Source organism: Pezoporus wallicus, unplaced genomic scaffold, assembly GCF_028554395.1.
Source record: "Pezoporus wallicus isolate ANWC-B61680 ecotype Strahan unplaced genomic scaffold, APGP_CSIRO_Pwel_v1 contig_8088, whole genome shotgun sequence".
Classification (NCBI taxonomy): Eukaryota; Metazoa; Chordata; class Aves; order Psittaciformes; family Psittacidae; genus Pezoporus; species Pezoporus wallicus.
This window is the reverse complement of record NW_026642341.1, coordinates 656,340-682,531: the sequence shown is the minus strand read 5'-3', so window position 1 is coordinate 682,531 and position 26,192 is coordinate 656,340. Positions and strand designations below refer to the sequence as shown.

General features: G+C 42.7%; 1 protein-coding gene across 8 annotated transcripts in view; it reads left to right on the top strand.

Moving 5' to 3' along the window:
- The window catches only part of PTPRT (protein tyrosine phosphatase receptor type T), a 277,331-nt gene that overhangs the window by 202,651 nt on the left and 48,488 nt on the right, over positions 1–26,192 (top strand). For 3 of the 8 annotated variants that reach the window (XM_057428926.1, XM_057428924.1, XM_057428923.1), the window contains 6 exons: positions 2,671–2,806; positions 9,437–9,466; positions 17,102–17,149; positions 19,332–19,480; positions 25,862–25,939; positions 26,137–26,172. In XM_057428926.1, coding sequence (XP_057284909.1) covers positions 2,671–2,806; positions 9,437–9,466; positions 17,102–17,149; positions 19,332–19,480; positions 25,862–25,939; positions 26,137–26,172 — 477 coding nt within the window. The remainder of the gene's footprint in view (positions 1–2,670; positions 2,807–9,436; positions 9,467–17,101; positions 17,150–19,331; positions 19,481–25,861; positions 25,940–26,136; positions 26,173–26,192) is intronic. The other 5 variants (XM_057428931.1, XM_057428929.1, XM_057428925.1 and 2 more) reach the window with 4 other exon arrangements.

Genomic DNA, 26,192 nt, shown 5'->3' with positions numbered 1-26,192 from the left:
AGCAAAACTGAATTATAAATAAGCAATAGAGTCAGGAGCAGCAGAAGTCATCTGCTGCAAGTACAGCAATAGCTCACAGACCTCCTCCTGCCAGAATAGAAGTGTCCTTGCTTACAGCTGGTGGTGGTGAAGGTGGGAGTACCATAGTAGATATAGCATCTACAAGGAAAATACACCAGAATTGCAGGAAAACAATGGACTTTTGCAGTAACACTTCACTGCAAAGCTTTAGGAATCCAGGAGTTTACTGACACTGTCATATTATCAATTCCTAAGTGCTATTAGCTGAGACAACTTACAAATGGTTGGATTAGTAGCCTAAAGGACTTGTTGGCCTTTGCCAAGACAGATAGAAGGAGTTACATAGAAGATTCAAGGGAATCAGTCACCCCAGTGTGTAGGTGTCAGGATGGATAATAAGCCATTATTCTCCTTCTAGGACTGCAGTAGTGTACAATAGGATGAGAACTATCAAGTAGAAGTACACTGAGCACACATTGCCTGTAGTAATGCAACAGCCTGGCAAAATCAACCCAGTCAAGCAGATTAGAGGATGGAGTTGACAGGACATTCTTATGGGTGCTTTTCATGTGGCTAACAATTCATGAGTGTATTTGGATGGTACAGAAACTGACTGTGCTGTTAGTGGCAGAAAACCATTCTCCAGCGTCTATTATTTAGGGTCACAGGAGGAACTGTATCTCAAGTGAAGGATAATTTGAGTACTTCAGAATTTCACTTTAACAGACTTTTAGCCTTTTTCAAGGGAAAAAATATACCTATATTGTTTACTTTGTTGCATGATAGCGTTGGCCTGTATGATGCTCACCTCTTGGACAGATTTGCTCCAAGACTGTAAGAGATGTTGTCAAATAAAGATGGTAATATGGAACTGATATTTTATTTTCACACTCCAGAGTCCCATTAATGCATTTCAGATATGTGAGCACAGAAGGTACCTTAACTGAATGGGAAAATCAGACACAGCAGAGCAGGGATAAAAAAAGCTGAAAATTACATGTGTTTCCAACAGCCATCATTTTTGCTTGGTAAATAGTGTGCTTTGCTGTGGCAAACCAGATTAACAGCTTAGCTGTAGGAAAAATGGAGTCACACTTTTATCACTGCATGTGGTAGGTTTTTGTTTTGCATCTATTGTGTCCTTGTTTTCTGTGTACTCTTCAAGATATGATGGCAAGAGAATACAACACTTCATTGCAGTTCAGCTCCTCATCCCTGGAAGTCCATCAGCTAAGGCCCTGTTTAGAACATACCAGAAAGCCCTATATTTGGTTATATGATTTTATCATGGTCACCAGTGGGCTCATTCTTGCAGACAGAGATCTTTTAAAGCTTATACAGTTTAACATGTGGCAAATGGGCAAAAGAATAACCCAGTGAGGCTTTCTATTATCTCACCAACATAAGGACCTGATTGAATATTATCTCCCCAAGCACTGACTTAATGAACAGAAGTGATTCAGCTTTTCCTGAAGGTCAGCAACACTGAGCTGTTAGAAGAGCAAAACATTACAGTCTTCTGATGACAGCACTTTGTTCTCACTTTTGATTCCCTTTTTCTACTGTGTTTAAGCTGTAGAGGAAGACTTGGCTGACTCCAACAGCAAAAGTGAAGCCCAAGATTGTGACCTGGTGTAACGGGAATTCATTTAACTTCAGCAAATGCAATGGTGATGTCTTTAGGAGTAGCTAAATATCTCAGGAATATGATAAAGATGGGCTTATTTAGTCTTTAGAAGAGGCTCAACTTGAATCTTGTGGGGCTTTCTAAATCAAACTCAGTAGTTCAAGCTATATCTGGAAAAACTCTGTTCAGCAAGTAGTGAAATCAGCAGAGCTCAGGTATATAATGAGCACTACAGAAGTAGTCTTAGCAACAGGGAAGAAGGCAGCATCCTGCAAGGTCCTCAGTTGTTGCAGGAGCAAAAGACCCTTTAAGTCAGACAAAGGAGAAAAGGAGGAAGTGCTGCGTAAGCTCTGTACCTAAATACGTTTTATTTTTAGGTGTGTAGGCCTTACTCTGAAACAAGACCCCAAAATTCCAACTAGGAATGATGTTTTCTTGCCTGGGCTGCAGACCTCCTGCCAGAAATACATGAACTGATGTGGAGGGTGCTCTGTGCATTGGCTTAATGCTGGTTGCGTGTAGAATTATAACCATGTATTTACAAAAGCCAGGCCTCTGGTATAGTGAGAAATACAAATGGGTTCTGATTTTAGAAGAAAATGAAAGGTTCTGTGAGTAGTACTATGGGATATGTTACTGCAAACTTCTACATCAGTATTTCGATGGGTAAGGATTGCACCTCCACTTAAGCTGTTTTGAGATGAAAATGATAACTGCTATTAATTCTCCTGCTTCTGGGTGTATGCTGAGTGCTTCAGACAAGTAAATTCCCCATTACAGTATAATGTAGAAAAATATTGGAGCCAGTTGCATTACACTGAGATTTTACACCCTATTACTGCTCTGAATTATTTGTCATCGGCTCTTATAAAGGCAGATTGGGTTAGCTGGACAATTGTCTATTGCAGTTTGATTGCAAATACGCTGTTAGGCTTTCAAATGAATATGTAAAATGGGTCATTGCACGACTTTTCTACAAATTCTCTTTTTATCTCCTCCTTCTTCTTCCTCCATCTTTTAAGGAGCTTCCACCCAGAATTCCAATGCAGTGGAACCAGAAAAACAAGTTGACAGCACGGTGAAAATGGCTGGAGTTATAGCTGGTCTGCTGATGTTTGTTATTATCCTCCTGGGAGCAATGCTTACCATCAAGAGAAGGTAAGTTTCTGCTTTGCTTCCATCTCAGACCTTCTGGCTACCGTGTTGTTACTAGAAAAGAAGAATAGATTTGGTAGAGGTAAAACATTCAGTTTGGGTTGCAGGGGGCAGCAGTTGATCACTGTTTACTACCACTAAGAAACAGTCCCAGGAGAGATGCCTGTTCTGTTGTATGAGCAACAAAAGAATGCCTGTTACTGCAAAGTGTTAATAATAATGAACTGATAATTAATGAGGAGGAATAGCCCGTGAAAAAGTATGGGGAAGTACAAAGTGACAGTGAGGCAATGGAAGTGGGCACATGAGCCTGTGCAGGTAGTGCTGCAGTGGTCCAGGAGAAGGCAAGAATTCTTCATTCACAGCCAAGGAAAATGATGTCTTAGGATAATGTGACCAAGAGTCTTTCTCCCAAGTGAGTCTTGATGAGATATTCTTTCACACAGCAATTGATTTGCTACCAGTTTTCAGCTGGAATATTGTATCTTGCTGAGGGTTAGAATCTTTCCAAGAGTTAGTTTTAGTTTACAGGGGAATGAAACTTAGAAAGATCATAAATGGTAATGAAATTTGTTCAGACAGTGCATTCTGTGTGATTTTCTTTGGACCATTTGAAGTAGACTATTGTAGTTGCTACTATTTGAAGAGCTCCACATTTACAGTGTAATACACTGATTCAGCAAAGCAATTAGGCAAGAGGTTTTCCTGAGAAAAGGGTGCATTTTCTGTATATTTCACCAGTCTCATTTCTGAAGTGAAGCCTACTTCTCAACAGTAATTTGATTCTAAGTGAAACAGGAGCTAGGTGGCCTGGTGGACCCTCCTCTAGGGTACAGGTAACATTATGTGTGAGAGCCTTGATGATTTGACTTGATCTGTTGCAGGGATTGAAGCTTTTCAAAGCACAGCTGTGTTTCTTTGAGATCTCTGACAGTCACCCATTTCCCAGAAATAAGAGTAGCAGTTAAATCTAGATAGGATCTCCTCTATCATAACCCAGAGCACATGCAAATGGATAGCTCCATGCTACAGATGCTGAAGTGCAGGACTGCTATTCAGAAGGACGTTAGGAAGCTGGAGAAACGGGGTGATGGCAACCTTGTAGAGTTTAGCAAAGGCAAAGTACTGCATCTGGGATGGAGTAACTCCATGCATCAGTACAGTCATAGAAGGACCTGGAGATCTTGGCAGACAAGTTGAACAACAGTCAGCAATGTGCTCCTTGCAGCGCATTGCTGACTGTATCCAGGGCAGTGTTCAGCTGTATTCAGGGCAGTGTTAGCAAGAGTGTAGCTAGTAAGTTGGGGTGAGTGATTATTACCTTCTGTTTGCCACCGGTGAGGTTGATGTAGGCATAGGATGTCCATAAGGGATCCTCAGTACATGAAAGGCACTGATGTATTAGAGCAAGTCCAGAGGAGAGTTAACAAAGTGGAGTGGAGTTGGAGAATCTCCATCCTTGGTGAAACTAAACACGTGGCCAAGGCCCTGAGGGACTTGCTGCAAGTGAAACTGGTTTGAGCAGGACATTGGACCGCATGTCCTTTGAGTAACCTTTCCAAATGATGTAATCTACAAAACAGATGGCATATGGACTGACTACAGTGAATTCCTGTTGAATTAACTGAAGGTGAGGGAGAGCTAGATTTTTAATCCAATTGTGTGTGTGTGTGTAAAGGCTCCCCATTTTGTGGGCAAATGCATGTGAGTTTTGTTCTCGTGTCTGGTGCACTTTGTTCAGTGTTAACCCAGGCTGGGTTAACAGATGTCTCTGATTCCAGTCCCCTGGGAGATTTTCAGTTCATAAGCAGAAAAAAATCAGATGCCTCTAATGAAAACCAGAGAAAGGGTTTCAGCAGACGTGGAGCTGGGTTTCTGGTTTGGTTAATGCCCAGCCCTCATCCAGTCCTCTTACCTTCCTAAAAGCTCTTCAAGAAAAGCTTTTGTTTTCAGATTGAAAAATGAAAAATTGAAGGAAAGCCATTAGAGCAATGCCACATCTGGTGTATTTCACAAGCTATTAAAAGCTGATAGCATTTCTGTCCCATCATGTATTATTATTATAAATCATGTATATTGCTGGGCAGAAAACAAACAGTGACTTTTCATGATGACCAGGACAGTTTTTCTGTGGTGTAACCTGCCACATGCTAAGTCAGAGAGGCAAGGATACTCTTATGAGGCAATGTACTTTAAAAAGTATTCATAAAGTCATAGAATCCTGGACTGGTATGAGTTGCAGAGGATCTTAAAGCTCATCTAGTCCTTGATCAGGGTAAGTGCTACTAAGCAACAGCTAAACCATCAGTGTATTACAGGCATCATTCTCAGACTAAAGCCAAAACACAGCACTGCACCAGGTACTGGGAAGAGAATTAATTCTATTCCAGGCAAAGCCAGGACAGCTTGATATAAAAATTCCCAAGCTAGAGTTGACTGAGTGCTATACACACGTTCTTCTTTGAAACCAGCCAGGTCCCAAAAGCTTCAATGTTGAGTCAGTTTGGGTGTGATGTCCCATGGACAGAATGTTATTATATCTAGCTTTGCCATAGGCTCTGTTAACCTGCGCATCTTCCTTCAAAATTAAATTAAGAAAGTGAGTGAGTTGGAAGTATTAGAAAAATAAATTCTCACCTTTTTCCTTCCAGAGCTGAAAACTTACCTTTTCCTCTGGGTCACTCCTTGCCAGAATGCAAAATCCCTGCAGCCTGTATTGCTCTTGGCCTGTTTGCTATCATTTGCAAGGTTACCCACTGAAATACAGACTATTATAAGAAATAATCTGGCTCATCGGCTTTAAAATCTTTTCGCATTTGGAAGCTATGAGTGCAGGAAGGTTGGGGAGCATTGCTGTCCTTGGCTGTGTGAGCATACCTAAACCAGCCCATCTCTCCAGTCCGGGTCTCCCTTGAACGGGCACCACCACTTGCATCCAGTTGAGTCTTAGAGCTGCATATGGACAAGTGGTCCCTGCAGATGAACTCCAGCCTGTCAGGCTCATTTCATTTGTAAACTAATGCAGATTGGGAGCAGCGTTTATAAAAATGAAAGGCCTCTGGACCACAGATTGGTTTGAATTTCAGAGGAGCACAGCTGAAAGCTCACACTTGCCTGAAAGAGCAGTTTCACAGCAAAGTTCTCTTTCTATTTTACAAACAGAAACATCAGGAGCTTAAGCTCTTGCAATCGATTTTTACATTAACCTTACTTTAAAAAGAGTTCCCTGCTCAGTTCACCAAAGCTAAGGCAGGCAACAATACAGAAAAACAATGTAATTAGACAAAGGTGAGGCCTTTTCTTGAAATGGAGCTGGAAAATATCACAGTGACATTTGTTCATGGGCCGGGACATCATAGATCATGGGTAATAGGCACAGTAGTGGATTTCCTGAATGAAACCTTTTGTTAACCAGGCAAAGAACAGAGGAGGGAAAGGGACTAGAAGAGACAGAGCACTAAGAGAAGGCAGGCACTGGTTTGAGATTAGTACTAGATCAGAAACTGCCTTTTGTTTCTGTGAGATGCACCAAGTAATATGAGCCTTTCATATGCAAGACATGAGCAAGTGTTGCCCAGTTGCTCATAGCTTCAATAGACGATATTGCAAAACCTCTAATGACTTGCGAATTTCTGGGGGCTGCCAGTTTTTTATAGGGTTTAGTCAGATCTGGGAAGATAAATTAAGCCAGGCAGAATGTTTATGCAGTGGACAATTTGGTTTGACTTTACTTTTGTTATTACAAGTTTTAGTCTCTTGAAGTGAGCTAAAGTTTCTGTATGTGTGTGTCTGTGTACAAATTGTGTATAGAGAAAGTTCTGTTGTAAGTATGACTGCCTTACAGTCTCTAAAATCAAAACCATTAACATTTGTTTTCTTGGGTTTGGGAGTGCACTAGCTGCGTGTTTGCAATTCTGCTGTCATCATACGTAGACGGACACTAATTGTAACTGCATCGTTTAGCCTGTTAATGTACAAGTGGTACAGTGAGTGCCCACATGGGTGTATTTGCCCACGTAACTCAGCACCACTTTCATTAATAGATACATACCTGGAAATAACTCATTTTATTGTATCAAAACATTGCTGTTTCTCTAAGTAGCTTGTTTGTCCTTACTGTTAAATATTTTTATGTAATAGAATCCCAGCCTGGTTTGGTTTGGAAGGGACCTTAAAGCCCATCCAGTTCCAACCCCTGCCATGGGCAGGGACACCTTCCACTAGAGCAGCTTGCTCCAAGCCCCTGTGTCCAACCTGGCCTTGAGCACTGCCAGGGATGGGGCAGCCACAGCCTCTCAGGGCAATTGGGAAGACAGGACCAGTTAGTAATAGAGAATATAGGGCCAGTTAGTAAAAGCAAGCTGAAATAAGAGAAAAAGACATTTGTAAACTTCTTTTCTGGAGAAAATACCCTTTGACTCTGCCCCCCCCCCCCCCAAAGGATTAGATTTTGGTCAGTTCTGATTTCGGTCAGGCAGTTTGAACACTCGTGTCATCCTGACTTGCATTTCCCTGGAGTGAGGAGTGTGACACTTTTCAGGCTGGTGGGTTGAGCAGACAAAGCCTCTACTGACCCCTTTAAGGATAAGACTGAATAAATAGGATCAGACAGCCTGTCATGGGTGCACTGTATATAAGTTCTTTAAACTGCTGTTGGTAGCAAAAAAGGGAGATGTGGGGCTATGTAGGGTCTAGGATTAGTTCCTTCTATGAAAATCCAGCTCCTTATTCTGCATTAGGATTTAGGTTGTTACCTTAAACTCATGAAATAAAACCCCAAAGCCTCTTGAGCAGAACATACCCAAGCTGTAGGATAGAGTTAACAACAGGGGCATTTGCACAGTCAGTGATCCGTGCCCCTTCTGTGTCCATATTTCAGGTGGATGACAGGCAGGTTTGCAATTTGTGTGACACATCTTAAGTTCAGGGCATGTTTTTAGTGATCCGTAACTCTCACAGTTTTAAGTTAGTTTAGAAATATTCCTTAGGAATTCCTTATTTTAGGTCTCATTTTGGGGGAGAATTTGGGCCAAAATATCCTGTTCAATTCCAAAATATAATCCTCCTTTTGTTTGTCTTCCTTTATTTTCTGTCCTGCAATAAATCTTCCTGAGCTTTCCTCTGCAGCCTTGAGAGATTACACAGCTTTTTAATGAGAACTAAGAGTCTGTGATCACATGTGTCTGCTGGCCAGGACATGAGGCAAGCAGAAAGTACAGCAAGATGTTCAGCAGAGTAATTATAGTTGATAGTTGTGAGTGAAACCTGGTATTGGCTATCGGAGGGGTTGGTTTAATGGGATCAGTTGGGGGATGTAGAGGCTTCAGCTATGTGGCCTCTTCCTTTTCCACATCCTGTTGATTTTCCCCTTCATTTAGAGGTTCAGTGGAATTTCCCAGTGAGTGAAGCTCAAGTGGCAAGCACTGCATCTTACCTGATGGATTGCTATGGCATGGGTGTCAGGAGATAATAGCATTATGTTAAACATGCATTCAGATGGACCTTGTAATTGGTGTCATTTAAATAACTTGGTACATAGCAGGAATCTGGTCAGAATTTCAGGCTTATAGTAGGGGTCATCACCAGGAAAAACATGTTATTTCAGAGTAATCCTCTTGAACGTCTCTTAAGTGACCATCCTTTACCCAGTGTATGCACAGCAAGGAGGGCAATTGTGCACAGAGTAATTGTACTCAATCTGGATTTCGTGTGTGCTTATGCAAGCTGTGTTCAGAGCATCCATAAAGTGAACACTTGAACCTTGCTTTTGTACTTTCTGGTATTTGTAGTGTCTTCGAGGATGGGGTTTTAAAGCTGTGAAATTGGTTGAAGCTTGTATTTCAATATTGTTTCCCATCTTGACCATTACTGCTGTTTTTTCAGCTCTGAATCTGATAACATGTGCTAGGTCTGTTGTGAACCAGCCTTTTCAGAGAAGCCCTTTTCCAGCTATAAGAGGGAAGACATCACCTCTTAGGTTCTGATTGCTAAGGCTCATTTTGTGGCGCTGCTCAAAACCGTATCAGAATGTTCTGAAGTGCATTGTTGAAAACCTGTGATAGAAAAGGCTTAATCACAGTGACGCAAAAGCTAATGCATATCCAGTGCTCATCTATAAATATGTAGAGAAGCTTGAATTGTTAATGAACTATTTGCATTTTAGAGTTGGATGAAGCTTGATTTATCATTACACATTTTGTTCATTGTCTAAGTATTCCAGAAATCTGGTGTTCTTGCATGTCACTTTCCTGTTTCTTGTTATTTATATTAATAGCTTGTACATATTTCTTCCCACTCCAAAAATCTCAAAGCACTTTAGAGGCGAAGGTAAGTCTCATGACCTGTGTTACTGACATGGCAAACTTAAAGAGGTGAGGGGATTTTACTTGTGGTGACACAGGTCAATAGCAGAAGTGGAAATGCACCCTGCCTCCACTTCAGTATCCGTTGCTCACCCACGTAAAAGCTGCTGACAAAAAGAGTAGGGTAATAGTAGCTCAGTGCAGGAGGCAACACAAATTCTTTGTAGATTGAAAGGAATAATCCCAGTGTTCATATAAATCTAATTCTGTGTTTTTTCTTCTTTTTCTCCTTTTGGATACTTTGTTCATCTGACTGGCTGACGATATTTAGAAGAAATGCATATTCCTACTCCTACTACTTGTAAGTACTTGGCTGGGGTAATTCTGTGCTTTGTTGTATTCTTCTTTTTTTTTTTTTTGCCACTCCATTTATCCTTGTCTATCCAGCAGCCTCTGTTTTATTTTCTGTTTCCCTCTCTTTATGTTTTCCTTGGTTTACCATTGCACCTGTAACTGTGCCTGCAAACACAGATATGTCAGTTATGGTTGATAGTTATTCAAATGCTAATGGACAAATACAGTGTCCCAACTGCAGCTTTTTGTCATTCTCCTCTGTATTTAGCCAGGCTGCAGGGAAATGCCCACCAGAAAGTCACTGTTAAGAATTTCTCAGCCATGGATATAAGCTCTTTTAAAATGTAAGGTTTCAGACACACAGGACTTGCCATTAGCTCAGCAAACATCCCTGCTCCTGGAGTTTCCAGATTACAAATTCCAGCTTAGACGTGGATGATGAAGTGGTTCAGCTATTCAGACCCAAATCACCTGTCCAGTCCTAATGACAATGCTGCATAATTAAGGCAGTTGTTAAGGTTTGTGAAAAAGCTTCACACATCAGTTCTTCCAGAGCCATCTGTTCTCTAAAGATTGAGGGGCTGGAAAGTAATCAGGGCCAAGCTGTTTGTGCCAGGATAATAGCTGTCTGAGGATAAGGAGGAGGAGAGGACTGGATCAGTGATCTGAGGAAAGAGCCCTGGAGAACTGTGTTGGATGCCTTTGCTGTCACCAAGAGAGTTGGGAGGCATGGAGAAAGCAACTTCCTGCTGAGAGAAGCAGGTCACCCCTCTCCATCTTGCAGAATCCACAGCTGTATCACTGACCTAAACCTTGCCCCCCCCAAAGCAGCAGCCTGCCAGACCTCCCAGGGCTCTGACATCAACAGAGCTGTCAAAGGGCCACATCTGCTGTGCTAGCCCTCCACCACCCCTGGCAACCTCCTCCTTTGCCTATTCCTACAGTTTGTCTTTGTCTTGATCTTGTGACTTTGTCCTGTGGACACAGCTGGAAGGTGTTTGCGGGTCAGTGAAATGAGTGCATTCAATAATGCACTAAATAATTTTAGTGGAAGTCGACTTCCACTTCCAACTCATCCATATGAGTTGATTTGCATACAAAGAGCAGGGCAATGGAGTTAAGTGTGAGGATCCCTTTGTGCCACCTGTTGGAGTGATTTTGCTTCTCAATGACCCATCAGAAAATAATTGAAAGAGGAACCTTCCCCACCTAAAGACACCGTAATGAGCATTGGCTTTCTCCAGTTGTAAATGCAGAGTAACTCTGTTTCCTCTAGACTTCTCACTGGTTCACCAAGAATGGAATTTGTCCTTGAGTAGTCACATTCCAAGAGAAGTTTAACCAAGTGTTAAAGTAGGAAACAGTCTTAACATAGGTGCTCCTAGCTGGTTGCATTTCTTGCTACAACCTTTTCTCTTCTGCACATTTCTCATGAACGTCAGGAAAGTGCCCTCTGCACTGATCTGCTGGTTTGGTTTCCTCACCAGTCAGCACCATTGCCTGAAAAAATGCAGACCTCAGTTTTCCATGGTAATTTTGTGTTCTTTCAGCAGCAGTGTGTGGTCAGGATGTTTCCTGCTTTATTTTACTTTGAGATGCGTGTATTTAAAAAGATGAATCAACTTCTGAGCCCTGTGTGACCCCTTTTGAACAGCTGCACAACAGCATTGCTTTAAACAGCTGAGAATTACTGTGCTTGAGAAGTAAGGGTATTATTAAGTCTCTTTGCTGTCTTGTAATGGCTTTGGTGGATCAATACACTAGAACTTTATTCTCAGGGAACTGGAGAATGACTCAGGAAAAGTGAAGAGACAGATCTCTGGAGGTCACCCCAGCCTGAGGTTGCAGTGAGCTTCAGCAGTAGCAGAAGCAAGTGGTTTAATAAGATTTAATAAGGCAGGCGTACACCATGCAGTATATCGTAGCAGAGACAAGCCAGAGGTATCATCAGGCAAGCTTGTCTTCATAGCAGCCCACTGAAGCACTCGATGGAGATTTGAGCTCAGGATGCAAAAATCATGTAACTGCATCTCCCTAGTACTGCACCCAACATTGTTTGCAGGGAGCTCATTCTTAGCTCTGTGCTTGTGGTGTCCCAAGTGCCTCATCAAGCATGAGCTCTGCTAGCTGGAGTATATTTGTGGTAGAGGTAACACGTAAGTAGTCATCACACAGTAAATACTTCCATCATCAGGCTATGCCTTGGGTGACATGGTTTAGTGTGAGGTGTCCCTGCCTATGGCAGTGGGGTTGGAACTAGATGATCTGAAGGTCCTCTTCAACCCTAACTATTCTATGATTCTATGATCCTATGTATGTCAGCATTTGGTTTCAGATTGACAATTTGCTTATTCCCTGATCTCGGAAAACCAAGCTCTGCTTGTGGTTTCTTTTTTCCCTTAACAATGGGGGGATGCTCCAGTAGTGAGAGAAGAAAGGAGTAGAATCCATAAAGGAGCACATGATAAAGTTTTATTGCGTATCATCTTTCAAGTTTCACATGAAATTGGACATTTCATTATGATTGCAGATGAAAATCTGAAATTGCAAAGGACTGTGTAATTCTTAGCCAAAGCTGATAGAAATTGCAGCAGCCTCCTATGAGCAAGAGGTTTGATTTAAGTTTATTTGAGAAGCTGTGAAAATAAGAGCAGCAGAATGTATATGTATTTCCAATAGAATTGATTTTGGTGTTATGACCTTGTATGAATGTTTTAGTCCTGAAGCCAAATTCGGTTGAATGAGTTGCCAGTAGGTTCTTGGATGGATCTGCTGGCAGACATTTAAATAAGATCACGTGGACTACATCACTGTAGTTTTAGTTTCAGTTTCTGGACTTCAAAGTTGTGCTTCTTGGAGTAATTTTTATCTGCTTTCAGGTAATTCTCAGCCCTATGTCATCTGGCATTTCATCTTGTTAGGGAGCAAAATCTCCAACCCAAACTCTTCTAAAGAGGTCTTAATGATAAGCCTGCGAAAGTCACAGAGCCTTACATCAGGAGTAACTGTTTTTTACAGAGAGAGGCCATAAGTGTTGTGGTAATCTCTAGACTGGAGTTCTGCCTTCAGCCTGTCCTGTGTTCTGCTACAATCCAGGACCACAAAGCCTGATTCTGTAAGATGGTTGAGGTGAGCTCAGCTTGGGTGAGACCAACCAAAAATACTGATTCATAAGAGCAGCTCTTTTAGCTATTTTGTGTGTACATAGTTATGGGTAAATAGTTATTATGGGGGTTCTGTATAGCAATACTTCATAAAAAACTTCCTACAACATATAGGAAAGGATATTATGGTTGAAAGAGAAGGTCATAAAGATCTTTAACATGCTTCAAGTGGAAATACAAACCCAGAAGGCCTCTATTCCTAACTAAGTCATTGTGCAGGATTGACACAGTTTTGTGTACTTCCATTTACCCATCATTAAAAGCTAGTTGCTTATGATATGAGATCTTTGAACAGAACTCAAGTTTGTGATGGGAAGAACTGGATGTGGAATCCTGAGTTCCTGTCCCGGTGCACTCAGCACATTGCTGTTGCCAGGGCGATGTATGAACCTTTTCAGAGGAGTTACTCTGTATTTACACCCATGCAGATGTCATCAAAGGTTTGTTGTACAAAGTTACTAGCTCTGTCACACTGCACTGCAGTTTAATAGGTGATGAGCTACGATGTGCGGTGTCAGACAGCAGCCCATCCACGGGTGGAAGCTGCAGTTTCTTTTCCTGGCTGGAGCCACAGACAGCAGTTCATCTGCTTTGAAGGAGGCTTTACAAACGCCTCTTCTGAGCAGTGTTTTCGACTGCAGCAGCCCATATCAAGGCTTTATTAAATCCTCACCAGGAAAAGGAATGGAAATGCTGTTGTGAATGGAAATGTTGGTTTAGTTTGTTTTGGTTTTTTTTCTCCTGGGCTGCATAATGTTTGTGGAATGAAATGGAATCAAGGCTGTTATCAGGCCAGAGACGTATTTCTGGAAATACATAGCTTCGCATATGTGCTACAAGCACTCAGGGTAGTGTTATTTGTAAGGAAAGGTCACTCCGTGGCCAGTATGTTGTTTCCCTCTTCCCTGAGTGGCCAGAGTACCAAGGCCATTGCAGTGTAGGAAGCCCCTATAACTCCCATCACAATTCCATACCGTTTTTAGTTGTGGTGGTGGTGTCAGCCAGGAGTTTCTTTCCACCGGAGAGGTTCTGTCAGAGGTATTAAGCTAAATTTACACTTGCCATTTCTGAAATAACAGAGTTTGTGCTGAATTTATTTCCACCCTTTGTGGGCCATTTGAAAAGAAATAAAGCATTGATTATTTATAGGCAAAACTGTATAACCACAGACATACATAAATACCTCCATATATTTCCATGGATGGGGGATTTGCCTGCACAGGTCAGCTTGCTAAATCAGAATGTTAAGAAGAAACTGGTTTCTTGTTAGATGCAGGAAAACCAGAACCATGAATCACCAGTTCTGCCAGTCTAGTGAAAGCAACTAAAAGAAAGTATAATTAAACTCCAGAAAGTGAGATTTATTTAGAACATCTGTGTGGTGATTGCAAGCCTACACTTTGCAGAGGACAGTGTTTGCTGGCTGTACCAGCATCTGCTTAGTCTGTATGGCTCTTATATGTGTCTTTCTTGTCTAAGGTTTATGTAGTTATAGGTAAATGATAAGTAAAGCTTCAGGAGTGCAGCCCTACATTTTTCAAGACCCTGTGTTTGTATACACAGAGTGTAAAATACTGACGGCATCTTATATCTACACTAGGTCCCTTCCTTGTGTCAGGTAATGTTTGCTTTGCAAGTAAAAAGTGATGCCGCTGGGCCTCACTCTTCACCTTTACTCTAGGGAATTCCTTCTTCTCCTGCAATGACTTGCACTGAGCTTGGCTTCACCATGGCAGCTGCTAAAACAGTGCAAGTAAAGTTGTCATTATATGTGCCTGTAAGTGGAGGATTTGCCCTTAGAGTGGCTATAAGAAGCAGTAAGCTGCCAATATGCTTAGGCTAGAGAGTATTTGAAGACAGGCTGATAGAGCTGGGCTGGGTCAGCCTGGAGAAGAGAAGGCTCCTTAAGGGGAGACCTTAGAGCAGCTCCAGTGCCTAAAGGGGCTCCAGGAAAGATGGAGAGGGGCTTGGGACAAGGGATGTAGGGACAGGCCAAGGGGAATGGCTTTAACCTGCCAGAGGGGAGACTGAGATGAGCTCTTAGGCAGAAGCTCTTCCCTGTGAGGGTGCTGAGGCGCTGGCCCAGGGTGCCCAGAGAAGCTGTGGCTGCCCCATCCCTGGCAGTGTTCAAGGGCAGGTTGGACACAGGGGCTTGAAGCAAGCTGCTCTAGTGGAAGGTGTCCCTGCCCTTCCTTACAGTCTGCACAAAGGGAGCCTGGGTTGAGCTGCAGTTTCAAGCAGGACCATCAAAGCATGGGCAGGAGATACCCACATGTCAGGCTCCCAGAAGGCTGCACTGCTTTAACTCTCCTTCCTCTCGCTCTCTGGTTAAAGAGCTCCAGTTGCCAATGTTGCTCAGCCTGCCTGCATGGTCGGCTGGAGATGGGCAGCCTCCAATGCACAGAGTTTAACATGAATTGCACATCCATGGCTTAGCCCTATTGCTTTTTCCTAGCCCCTGTAGGCAGGCAGAACAGCTTCCTCATGTGGAGTCTTTTCATATGTTTGAAGACCTATCAGCTCTGTTTGATTTTCTTTTCTCTGCATTAAAGATCCATATTTCCTTTGGCCTTTGCTTGTAGGTTATGGTTTCTAGATTTACCTTCCTTGTTCATGTCCCCTTGGCAAACGTCTTATTTGATGTGCAGTATTGCAGCAGAGGCCTTAGGGATTCTCAGCACGAGCAGGAGGATTACATGTGGTTTGCAGACCCTATTGCCGTGTATAATCCCTCCCTTATTTTTTACACCAGCATGAAACTGTTCTTTCAAATTAAGTTTGTGATCTACTACAGGTTTAGGGGGCAGAGAACTGCTATTTAACCAGTGCTGGGTGTTTGTGCGGCTGGTCGCTGCCTGCCTGAAATTTGTGCAGATTTCATCCTAACTAATATGTATACTCCTAGCAGGCTGCTGCACACAAATATCTAAAAGGAATTGCGTTCTGTAGCTTTCTTAAATTGCTTATAGAAAATGAGGGCAATATGCAATCCTTCTCTGTAGGAGGAAATTTCATGTTTAACTTAGGTGATCTATACCTAATGTCTCAATTACCTGTGCATGCAAATCCACATTATAGTGTATGTAATCCAGCCCTGTGAGACATCTAAAATTAAATCTGTCAACGTACATGTAGAGGAGCTCTTTAGGAGTGGCTGATACAGTTTTAACATTCATGCATGTAAAACTGATATAAAAAGAGTTTGAAGCTGCTTTAGGAAAGTAATCCCTAACATTTATCCAAAACTCTGCAAAATGGGGACCTCATCATATAGTAGAAGTTTCAAAAAGAGCTGAATCAAATCTCCATCTTTATTTTGTTTTTACCAAATTCACACTTAGTTGAGGTTCAGTGCCAGTAACTTTTATCTGTGCTTCAGCTGGGTCAGCGTCAACTGCCTGATGATACAGCTGGCTTCACAGTTTTATTCTACTTTGAGCATCTTTCTGTCTCATTCCTCCTGTGTGTGTATAGTGCATTCATTTACAAACCCCGTGGAACTGAAAAGGGCAATCCAGTAAACCCCATCCCTGGATTCCCATTTTCTTCTTGTCACATGTTCCTTACACTTAAATGTAAATCAGCCATTAATATCACCTTGTTGAGTTTGCCATTTCACCCTGTGTTGATTGTATCAGAATCTTCTTCCAAATATCTGCCTGGTCCTTCAGTTCTTCCCCTTTTCAGCTGTATAATGCATGAGATGGGAAGTGTCTCTGTGCCTGGTGTCAGAGTGTGCTGGGTGCATGCTGGTGGCAGCCTGCAGCCCACCCGTGGCTGACACCCATGCACTGATTGACACGCATGCACTGATTGCAGTTTCATCCGGGTCTGCAGTTGTGTCTGGGGGAGGCTGGTCAGTCAGGAGAGCAGGAGCTGTGGCACCAATGCAGCTGGTCAGTGAGTCACAAAGATCTCTTGAAGTGCCCTATTTTGGGAAACAGAATTTCTGGATAAATGCTTTTCCAATTTGAAGGCATTTTGACATGCTGTGAAATAAACCTCTACCTAACTGTGGGTTTAAGTCGCATCCCTAACATTCTAGAAAATGCTAGTCATTCGATTTTATAATCCCTTCTATGAATTACAATGATGGTAAGGCCCAAATAGGCTTAGTCCTGTGCTGCCACTCCATCCAGACACGTCACGGAGGCAGAAAAGGCACATTTAGAAACCAAGAGCCCCTTGATGTGTCTGGCAAGCTTAGCGCTGAAATCCTCAAAAGAGATCTGTCTGCCTCTTCCCTCTAAATTTAGATGAAGAGTTTTTAAATTCCTGCACTAGAGAGGGAGAAAGGTGGAACCTGATAACGTGCTGCGGAAAGAGCGCAGCAGCCTTTTCAGGCGCAGCAGGATTTCCTGTGCGGCTTCCCTCTGAGCGCGGGTGAGCGGGAGCTGGTCCCCCCTGCGCAGAGGCGGCCGGTTTGTGTGTGCGAGTTAGCGTGAGAACTTGAAACTCATGTCACCTTTTCTTTTTAGGCATTCAAGCCAATGTTTTAGGGGCCTCTCTGTCTTCTACAGGACCAGGTAGAACTGCTTTGCATAGGGCTTTTGTAAGCAGGCCTGTGGGGACTAATGGGCTTGGGTTTGGGGTTATTTTGTCCTGCCTAGCACATGCAGAAATGTTATTGTTCGTTCATTGAAAGAGAAAAAGAGTTTGCCAATTCCAGCTTTTTGTAGCTTATGGCGTTTCTGAGAAGATACCAGGCAATGGGACTTAGAGATAATTATTGCCACAAACAATTTAATCGGGATTTAATAAGGACTTCATCCTTTTTGACTCACCTTTTTTAACCAGCAGTCATGGCTGGCTGTAATGGCTCACCCCAGCAGTCCAGAGTGCTTGTTATTAAGGACTTGTGCATTTTGGATTAGTGTTTCCCACTGAGAGATTTTAATTCCTGTTGCCAAAGAAGTCACATAGGCATGTATGACTAGCAAATCTAAAGGATTAAAGTAAGCACACAGCAGGGTTAATACACTTCAAGACTATTGTTGTTAACCACAGCCCAAAAAAAAGAGGGGCTCCCATGTCTGTAGCTCGTCGTTAATAAATCTGGCTGTGCTAAAACATTGCCGAACATTGGAAGCAAAGCTTTTAACATCATTAAATGCCAGCTTTTTGCTTCATCACTCAAGGATGGTCCCCCTGTTTGTATCTTCATCTACAGAAGTGGATACACCATGGAGATGTAGTGAGATCTAAATATGCACTCTGTAATTATGTGCCCAGTTTGAGTAGCTACAGGTTTGAGTTGAAACCACTTAGCTGTAAAAGGCTGAACCTCAACTGGTTGAGCAGATGAAGCAGATGTATTTGTTCAAAAGTCTGCAGCAACCATTGAACGTTTCTCCATGGACCTGTGCTCACCTGCTCTGGATGCTCAGCTTTCTTTGAAACAGGGATTTCCCACAGGCACAAAGGTTTTAGTTCTCTTTGACCCTTCTGTGCAAATGAGTGTAACTGGCCTCAAGAAGGGCTGGAGTGCAACTGTGTGCTTGAACTTGCTTGGAAATGCCACTCTGACATGTATTTTGAGTAAAGCAAGCCTGGTTGAATATGTTGCAAGGAAAATCTTTATCAGAATCTCCTGCAGTTTAAACGACGGGTAGTACTTTCCATGAGCATGTAAATTTAGTGAAGAAAAACCTCTTTGCAAAATGATTTTGTTGTCAGGATTTTTTTTTTTCCTTGGAGTTAAAAAAAGGAAACTGAAGCTCCTTCTTACAGAAATCTCTTTTTTCTCACTTTTGTTTTATTTCCTTATCTACGGAAGTCGTGTAAGCAAAGTGCTTTGCTGGTACTGGGGATTTGTGTGGTTTCCTCAAGGTGTGATTGCAGAATGTCACACATTCATTTTTAAAGAGTTCTGCTTTCTTATATGAATGAAGCACGGGGCAGTCAAATGTCAGTGGAAGCTCAGCAGCTCACTCTTCCTGCTTCTCTCCATTTTCCTATTATTAGCTATGTTTGCATAAGAGGAGCCTCTGACACTCTTGGCTTTGGTTGTGTTTTCAGAGCATGCAGTGCTGCTGCTTTTGCCAGTGGTTTTGATGGCTCCTCAAAATAAGAAAAGACCAAATGTTCCCAGAACAGAGACATATTTGGCCATTTCTAAAATATCTTCACCCTTTTCTTTTGCCCCACATTTCACTGACTGTTGATCCTCAGTGCAGTGTGGGTCCGTGTCAGAATTCCATAGAGGCTGCTGTCCTGTAGGCAGAGCTCCTGCTCCAGCTTCCAGTTTACACAGGCTCAGGTCACACTTACCACCGCAGCACACAAAGGCGATCCCAGGTCCAGGCACCTCCATGGGATGGATGCAGATGTCCCATTTACCTCCCAGTGAGCGGTTCTGATCCCATGCCCTCTGCTCCTCCTGGAGCGGCTGACACCCATCCAGGACTTCACCTCTGCCACCCTCTTCAAGGGTGACTTTAGCACTCCTACTGCTGGGGTGATGCAGGTTTGTGCAAGATAAGCCCCTGGGAGGGACAGCTAAGATCAAAGACTGGTATCATTCTATTTACTGTGCACCACAAAACTTATATGAGAAAGTTGTGGGTTTTCCTCTTGTGCAGTTTGTCACAATGCCCTGCATGTCTGACCAAGTAGGATAATCATGATTTTCAAAGTACTTTGTCATTGCTTTGTTTTTAATGAGGGAAAACTGACCTTGATTTCTCCCCTCTTCAAAATACCCTAAAGGAAGCTAGCCAAGAAGCAGAAGGAGACTCAGACCAGCACGCAGAGGGAGATGGGTCCCATGGCTACTTCCGACAAGACCTGTACCAAACTCAGTGCTGTTCACAATGAAGAAGCTTTCTCTTCCAGCTGCCAAGATGTTAATGGATTCAGTAAGTTTAACTTGCTTGCAATGGATATGTCCCCCTTGGAGAGCTCTAGGTTCTTAAAAGAACCTATTCCTATGGGCACAATATTGAGGAGCTAGGAATGACAGTGACAGAGATCGTTGCAAATGCTGGGTAGAAATCAGTTGTCTGAAATGTCTCTGACACTGCCCCTGTTTTAACTGTCAGAGCATTCCTTCTAAGAATAATTTATATGGGCTGTTCTAATAACTCCATCAGGCAGACAAAAAGGCACATGTTTATGTGCTCTTCAGAAATATTTTTTCCTTTGTGAGTAGAAGAGTCGAATCAAATCACTGGGCTGACTTGTAGGATGAGAAAACATCTTTTGTATGAAATTGTTATGACAGAAAGCGTGGTCTCCTGGTTAGAGATCTGGAATGGAAAGAGCATTTCTTTTGTCTGAATGAACCTGTCCTCAGTTCATTCTTCACATGGGTTCAGTATAACTAAACTTAGTTAATATTTGTAAACCAAGTAGCTGGAAGAGTTTTGTGGGTAAAGCAATGTGAAGTCATACTTTAGCCTCACTAGATGCAGATTGAGTGCATGGTGGCTTGCATGGTGGCTGTGTAACTGCTGTCATATGAAATAAATTTCAACTTAGACACTGTGGGAATGTCACTTCTTCTTTTGACACTTGGCCTGCTACAGTCTGAACAGGGAACAGCTCTGAAACACAACTATGTGCTAAACCCCTTTTGTCTTTCTTAAACATCTTTAGTAAAGAGGCTTTTTTCCCCCTAATTACTAACATGGAAGTGGTACAAATGTGGTTTATCATTGAAACCTTTCTTTGTCATCTCAGAGTGAGTGGGACAGGCTGAGTGAATTCTTTTCCCTGTAGGTCATGGCAGATGCCATCTGCATGTGTTGCTGCTGTCCCTCTGTGTAACATCCCTGTGAGATGGATAGATAGGTGTCGGGGGCTGTCAGGGCTAGCAGTGAACACTTCTCTCTGATACTAAATTGACATGAATCAAGATCTAATTTTCTCAGGTGCTGAGTAGCTCTATCTCCTAAAGAGACAGTAAGAGTTGTCAGTGGTTCATCTCTTTGAAGGACAGGATAGCAGAGGACAGCATTGTAGCAACCTAGAAACAGCAAGGTACTTTGTCTAAGGTGTATGGGGGAAAGGAAGTTTTAAACACTTTCTGCAGTATCTGGATTTTTACAAGTTGAGGAGTTGTTTCCACCCAGAAAATAAGAGAGAAGAGATGAGCTGGAAATGTGACCTCTTTTTTTTTCCCCACCCCCTTGGTATTTTGGGAGCCTAATTAAACCAGCTGAATCATTTACTTGAAATGGCAGCGATGGAAAATATGTTGTATCTAATTCTGTAAAAAAGCATCCGTCCAGGTTTTCTTTTTTTAAATCAGTTAGCCCTTTGCTTGTCTGACATCACTGCAGGTTTTAGCACCACCTCTCTCTGTAGCACAGCCTGAGTCAAGTCACAAGCCCATGCTTTTTTTGTTTTCCTTATTATATCCATGAGGAACAATTACCATTAAGCCTTCCCGATTTCGCCAGATATTTCACTGGCAGGTCCAGGGTACCGAGGTGTTGGAGGCAAGTTCTGGTCTCTGCAGTACTGTGCATGTGCTCATGCAGGAATTTAATGGGTAAAAGACTTCGTCTTAAAAAAAAAAATGCCTTAATAGAGTTTAATACTTAAAGGCTTCTGTGGAGGCCTGTTCCGACTTTTGAATAGCAGAATAGGATTACTTCTTAACCTGCCTGCTAACTAAGGCAGTTTTACAGGGGTTATCTATCCTGGCTTTTAAATCAGCTGTTGAAGCAGTAAATTGTCCTTTTGCCTCCCAACAGTAAATAGCATTTGCAGATATCATGATGGGTAGTTACCCTCTCCATAGAATCACAGAATCATAGAATGGTTTGGGCTGGGAAGGACCTTAAGATCATCCAGCTCCAACCCTGCCACAGGCAGGGACCCCTTCCACTCGAGCAGCTTGCTCCAAGCCCCTGTGTCCAACCTGCCCTTGAGCACTGCCAGGGATGGGGCAGCCACAGCTTCTCTGGGCACCCTGTGCCAGCGCCTCAGCACCCTCACAGGGAAGAGCTTCTTCCTTATAGTTAACCTGAACTTTCCTGTTTCAGTTTAAACCCATCACCCCTTGCCCTACTGCTACATTTCTTGATGAAGAGTATCTTGCCCCTCAGTTATGGGAGCCCCAGTTGGTCGGAGCAGTGACAGGGAAATACCCCTCTCCTCTTTGAGGAAGGCCCAAGAAGAGAAGCTGAGTGCTTTAAATCCCAAGGTCACCTTGCCAGCTCACAACAGCAAATGGAACAAGAACAACTTTTTAAGTAGGATGCCTCACAATTCCTGAATGACTTGCAAGCAAGGTTATCTCCAGATGACAGTGTCTTTGCAGGGCATGTGTCCTTCCCTCCAGCTTTTCCTTCCTCTCCCAATAATTTTCAATACTTTTCCAACAGGAAAAAAATCAATGGGTTCCCTATGGAAGCCTTTTTCTTCCCATAGTGTCTCCAGCTTGGCCACTGGTCAGCTCCTGCTGCCACTATTGCTGTTCCTGGGTGACCCCTCTCTGCCCTTCTGCTGCACCCGCCCTGTTTGCTGCCTGTCTCTTACCCCATAGGGAGCTTCCAGCTGATGGTCAGTCTCAGTGCCTTAAGGGAAAACACGTATATTTTCAATATTAAACTGATGCAGATGACATCTGGAAGATGTGTAGGCTCTGTGCTGAACAGGGAGACCTCAGGTCTTGCTGAAAAGTGGGAGAGAACTGGGCATTTATCTTTGCTGGCCCAAAGCAAAGCTCCTCTTCCCTCCTTCCATTCTACACTGTTAGTCATTATTCAGGCCAAATTCTTACTGGTTCATACAGGAGTTTAAACTGAAGAGATTTTTGGACTCAGCCTCTGTCTCTGACACCATATGGCATCAGGAAAAGGTGTTTGCGGAGAGATAGACGGGTTTGTGGCAATTCCAGCTTGTCTGGTTTTACCCCAGGGATTGTGTGAAGGTGAAGCAGGCTCATCACAGTTGTTAATTTTTTTCAAATATCTTGCTTTTTTAAAAATAGAAGTCTGTCCTAAATCCATTGAAGTTAAATGATGGGACTTGCAGTGTTGGAGCATGCTCCTGTTACAGGCATGTTTGGAAAGCAGCATCGTGTTCCTCCAGGTACTGCACACTCATGGAGGCATTGCCTTCATGCAGGGTTATTATGAAACAAGATGACAAATTCAAGACAAGGTGAGCCTAAAATTATCCAGCAGTATCTGTGCACAGACCAGAAGAGCGTGAGGGGATGTTAGTGCACATAAATTGTGTGCAGTTTGGCATTCCATCTGTATGATGGGAGAAGCAGTAGTGTATTGTCTCAGCAGAGATGCACAAAGGAGCTGCTCTTCTGGCTTTACTCTGCTGAAATGCCATGGATCAGGCTTATCCAGGAGAATTCCAGGTCACCAGCATAGCCATCCTGACATGCTGGGAGGGTTCAGGCAGGATCTGTTTGATTCTGAGCATCCGGAGAGAGACTTTGGACAAGGGCCTGTAGGGACAGGCCAAGGGGAATGGCTTGAACCTGCCAGAGGGGAGACTGAGCTGAGCTCTTAGGCAGAAGCTCTTCCCTGGGAGGGTGCTGAGGCGCTGGCACAGGGTGCCCAGAGAAGCTGTAGCTGCCCCATCCCTGGCAGTGTTCAAGGCCAGGTTGGACACAGGGGCTTGGAGCAAGCTGCTCTAGTGGAAGGGGTCCCTGCCCGTGGTGCGGGGTTGGAACTGGATGAGCTTTAAGGTCCCTTCCAACACAAACCAGTCTGGGATTCTGTTATTTAATATCTTAAAATGCAGCCAGTTTTGCCAAAGGCTGATTTATCAGGGTGTGCTTAACTTCTGTGACATGCCCAGTTTGGGAGGCTGGCTTTCCAGACAACCTTCTGGAGTGACACTGATGCAGGTTAGCTAGGTGGGGTTAATGTGACAGGCAGAAGTACAGTTTGAAGGCAACATTTTGGAAGCTTAGGGAGCTGAGTTTTGCATTAGTGGAACTAGTGTACAGCGACCAAGTTAGCGTGCTTTTACTAGGAAGAACAAGGAGATGAGAAAGATGTAGTGAGTGGCACTCGGGGTATTAAGGATCATATTTAATAAGAAACATGTAAACTCACACATTTCCATATCCTGCATGTTTTTATGATGAATGAAATACAAGGGTATTTAGATTTACTCTGTGTCACAATAGTCGGTTACATCATGATCTAGTTCTTGTTCCTACCTCCTAGATAATTTTAGGTTACCTGCTAAATACAGACTTGTGGAATCATGACCATCATGCTTTCTTTAGTGAAAAGTTCTAAAATCAAATTTAAAATAAAGTCAGATTTCATCAAAGGCATAAAAGGAAAAAAACATTAAATCCCTTTTACTGGTTTTCACGCTGGTTTGGGATTTTTGTGGGATTTGCTAGTTCAGAAAAATCTTATCAAAAGCAAGGGAGAATCATTTCCAGAAGAGGAAGGAGCCCCCACCATTCTGCATGGCCAGAGGGGTCTGTGTGGCCTCACCTGCCACCGCAGGGAGCTCGGAGAGAGCTTTTAATGAAGCCTTAATCTCTACCCTTACATGGGGCCCTCTCTGGAAGTGTTTCCTGTCAGTGCACATACTGGTGCTTGTAAGAACCTGTGTTTAGGAAGCAGCACTGTGCACACATCTCTCATTACACAAGCCCCTAGCTGGTGAGATTTGGGGAATAAGCTCTGCAGAGTTGTGGGAAACATGGGTTTTTGGTGGGTTGGTTTTGTTTTTCTTTTCTGAATCTAGGCATCTCCTCCCTGTCTCACAAGTACAGTTCAATTCATAGAACTCTGTTAGTAAGTTTTAATCAGACTCACTGCAGTGAGGTGTGTAACTTCCACTGTCTCAGTAATGTATCATTAGCAGTTCCTGGCAAGGCAGGATGGCCCAGTGAGTTCTTTTATTCTCCCAGATACCTGAATCCTGCTCCAAGCCCTGTTGACTTTCTGTGACACTGGGCAAACAAATTACTTTCTTGACACCTTATTTTATAGGTCTGCAAAAGTGGCCAGGTTCCAAGTACAGTAAGAGAAGGATCTGATGTAGGCTGAAAAACACAAGGGGAAAAGTGGAAGAGGCCCCGGAGGAGAGATGCTTTATGGCTTGAAGGCAGCAGGGGCAGGACCAAGCTGTGAGAAATTTGGTTATTGTAACGTGTATTCAAAGGGTGTAAGTCTGAAAAATGGCAGGAGAATGCACAATGAGAGCGAGTTCATTTACTAGATGATTCTAAACTGCTTAGGAGGCAATTCTGCTGACTCCCAGCCTAGTGACTTCCTCGGTTCACCCTATAGAGTAGCATGAATTTTTTAAGTGGTATTTGCTCTAGAGATACAAAAATTGCTTCTGAAATTACTTTGATGTATACTGAGTTTTATCTACTTCTATTGGATTATGGGATAGTTTTCCCTGTTATCTATTGTCATCTTTCTGATATACTGAGATTTGTATTAGCTTGTTTCCTCACACTGCGAAGAGGAGATAAATAAATGCCTGTAGCTCTCTGAGAGTGAATGCAGAATTATAACAAAGGAATATGTGTTCAGAAATGATGGATTGCCATAAGAATGTATGTGTATGCTGTTGTAGATAGAAACCAGTCTCACAAATTTACTATCAAGAAAAGAATCTACTGGGAAGATGTTGAGCCCTGCCTCCTTTCCATAGAGATTTGATTAATATGGAAATACTTTGTGATTCTTGTCCAGGGAATGCTAATGCTTTAAATGGGAGACAGGAGAGATGCTTGTCCTGAAAGAACCCAGTTCGCATGGGAAAGGATCATAGGATTTGCTATGAACAGTCTTGGGTTGAAGAACAAGTCCCCTGTTACTTTGCATTGATCTAACAAAAGAATTGCTATCCTACCTGTGTATTTCTGTGGCACCAGTGTACATTGTGTTGAGTATTTTCCTGTTAATACTGCACTTGATTGTCTAGAGTTTGTATTTTGGGGGGTGTTTTAAAGGATACTTCTCCTAGAGACAAAAACATAAATTTGTTCCTTTGGTTAAAAAACAGGATTTCTAGAATACAGTTCCGTATGTGTACCCTGTGTAGGAGCACATTGATTTACAATAACTATAATTCTATATTTGGGGTCTGGAGTGCTTATATTAAAGAAAATCCATCATGGTGACAATGTAATAAATGTAATATGCATGTCAAGATGAAAAATATAATTCATTTTGATAAGCCTTATATATCCCATATTACTGTGTTCTTTGCGGAACATTCTCCCTGTTCTCTTTCTCTCTCTTAATATATGTCTAAAGTCTTTTCCTTATGTCTTTCCTACCTAGCATCACCCTCTCCTTGTTCATTTTCTGTCCAAAGCAAAACCCTTCAGAGCAAATCTTTGTTGAATTCCTACTATTCAGGTACTAGTGCCAGACTTTTCTTTCATTTCTAAATGTTCTTGGCTTTTGTACGTTCCAAATATGAGCTGTAGACCGACTCTTCTGCGTGTGAGATCCAGCTAACCTTGTTTTCATCTTTTGTGACTTCTCTTCCTGTCGATCGTCTGTTGATTTCCATTGATCTGTGTCGTGTGGGTGAACGGAATTCCATCTCCAAGTATCATCAGACACTGTTCCATCGACCACGCTGTTAGGTAAGAAGACAGGTATGGTG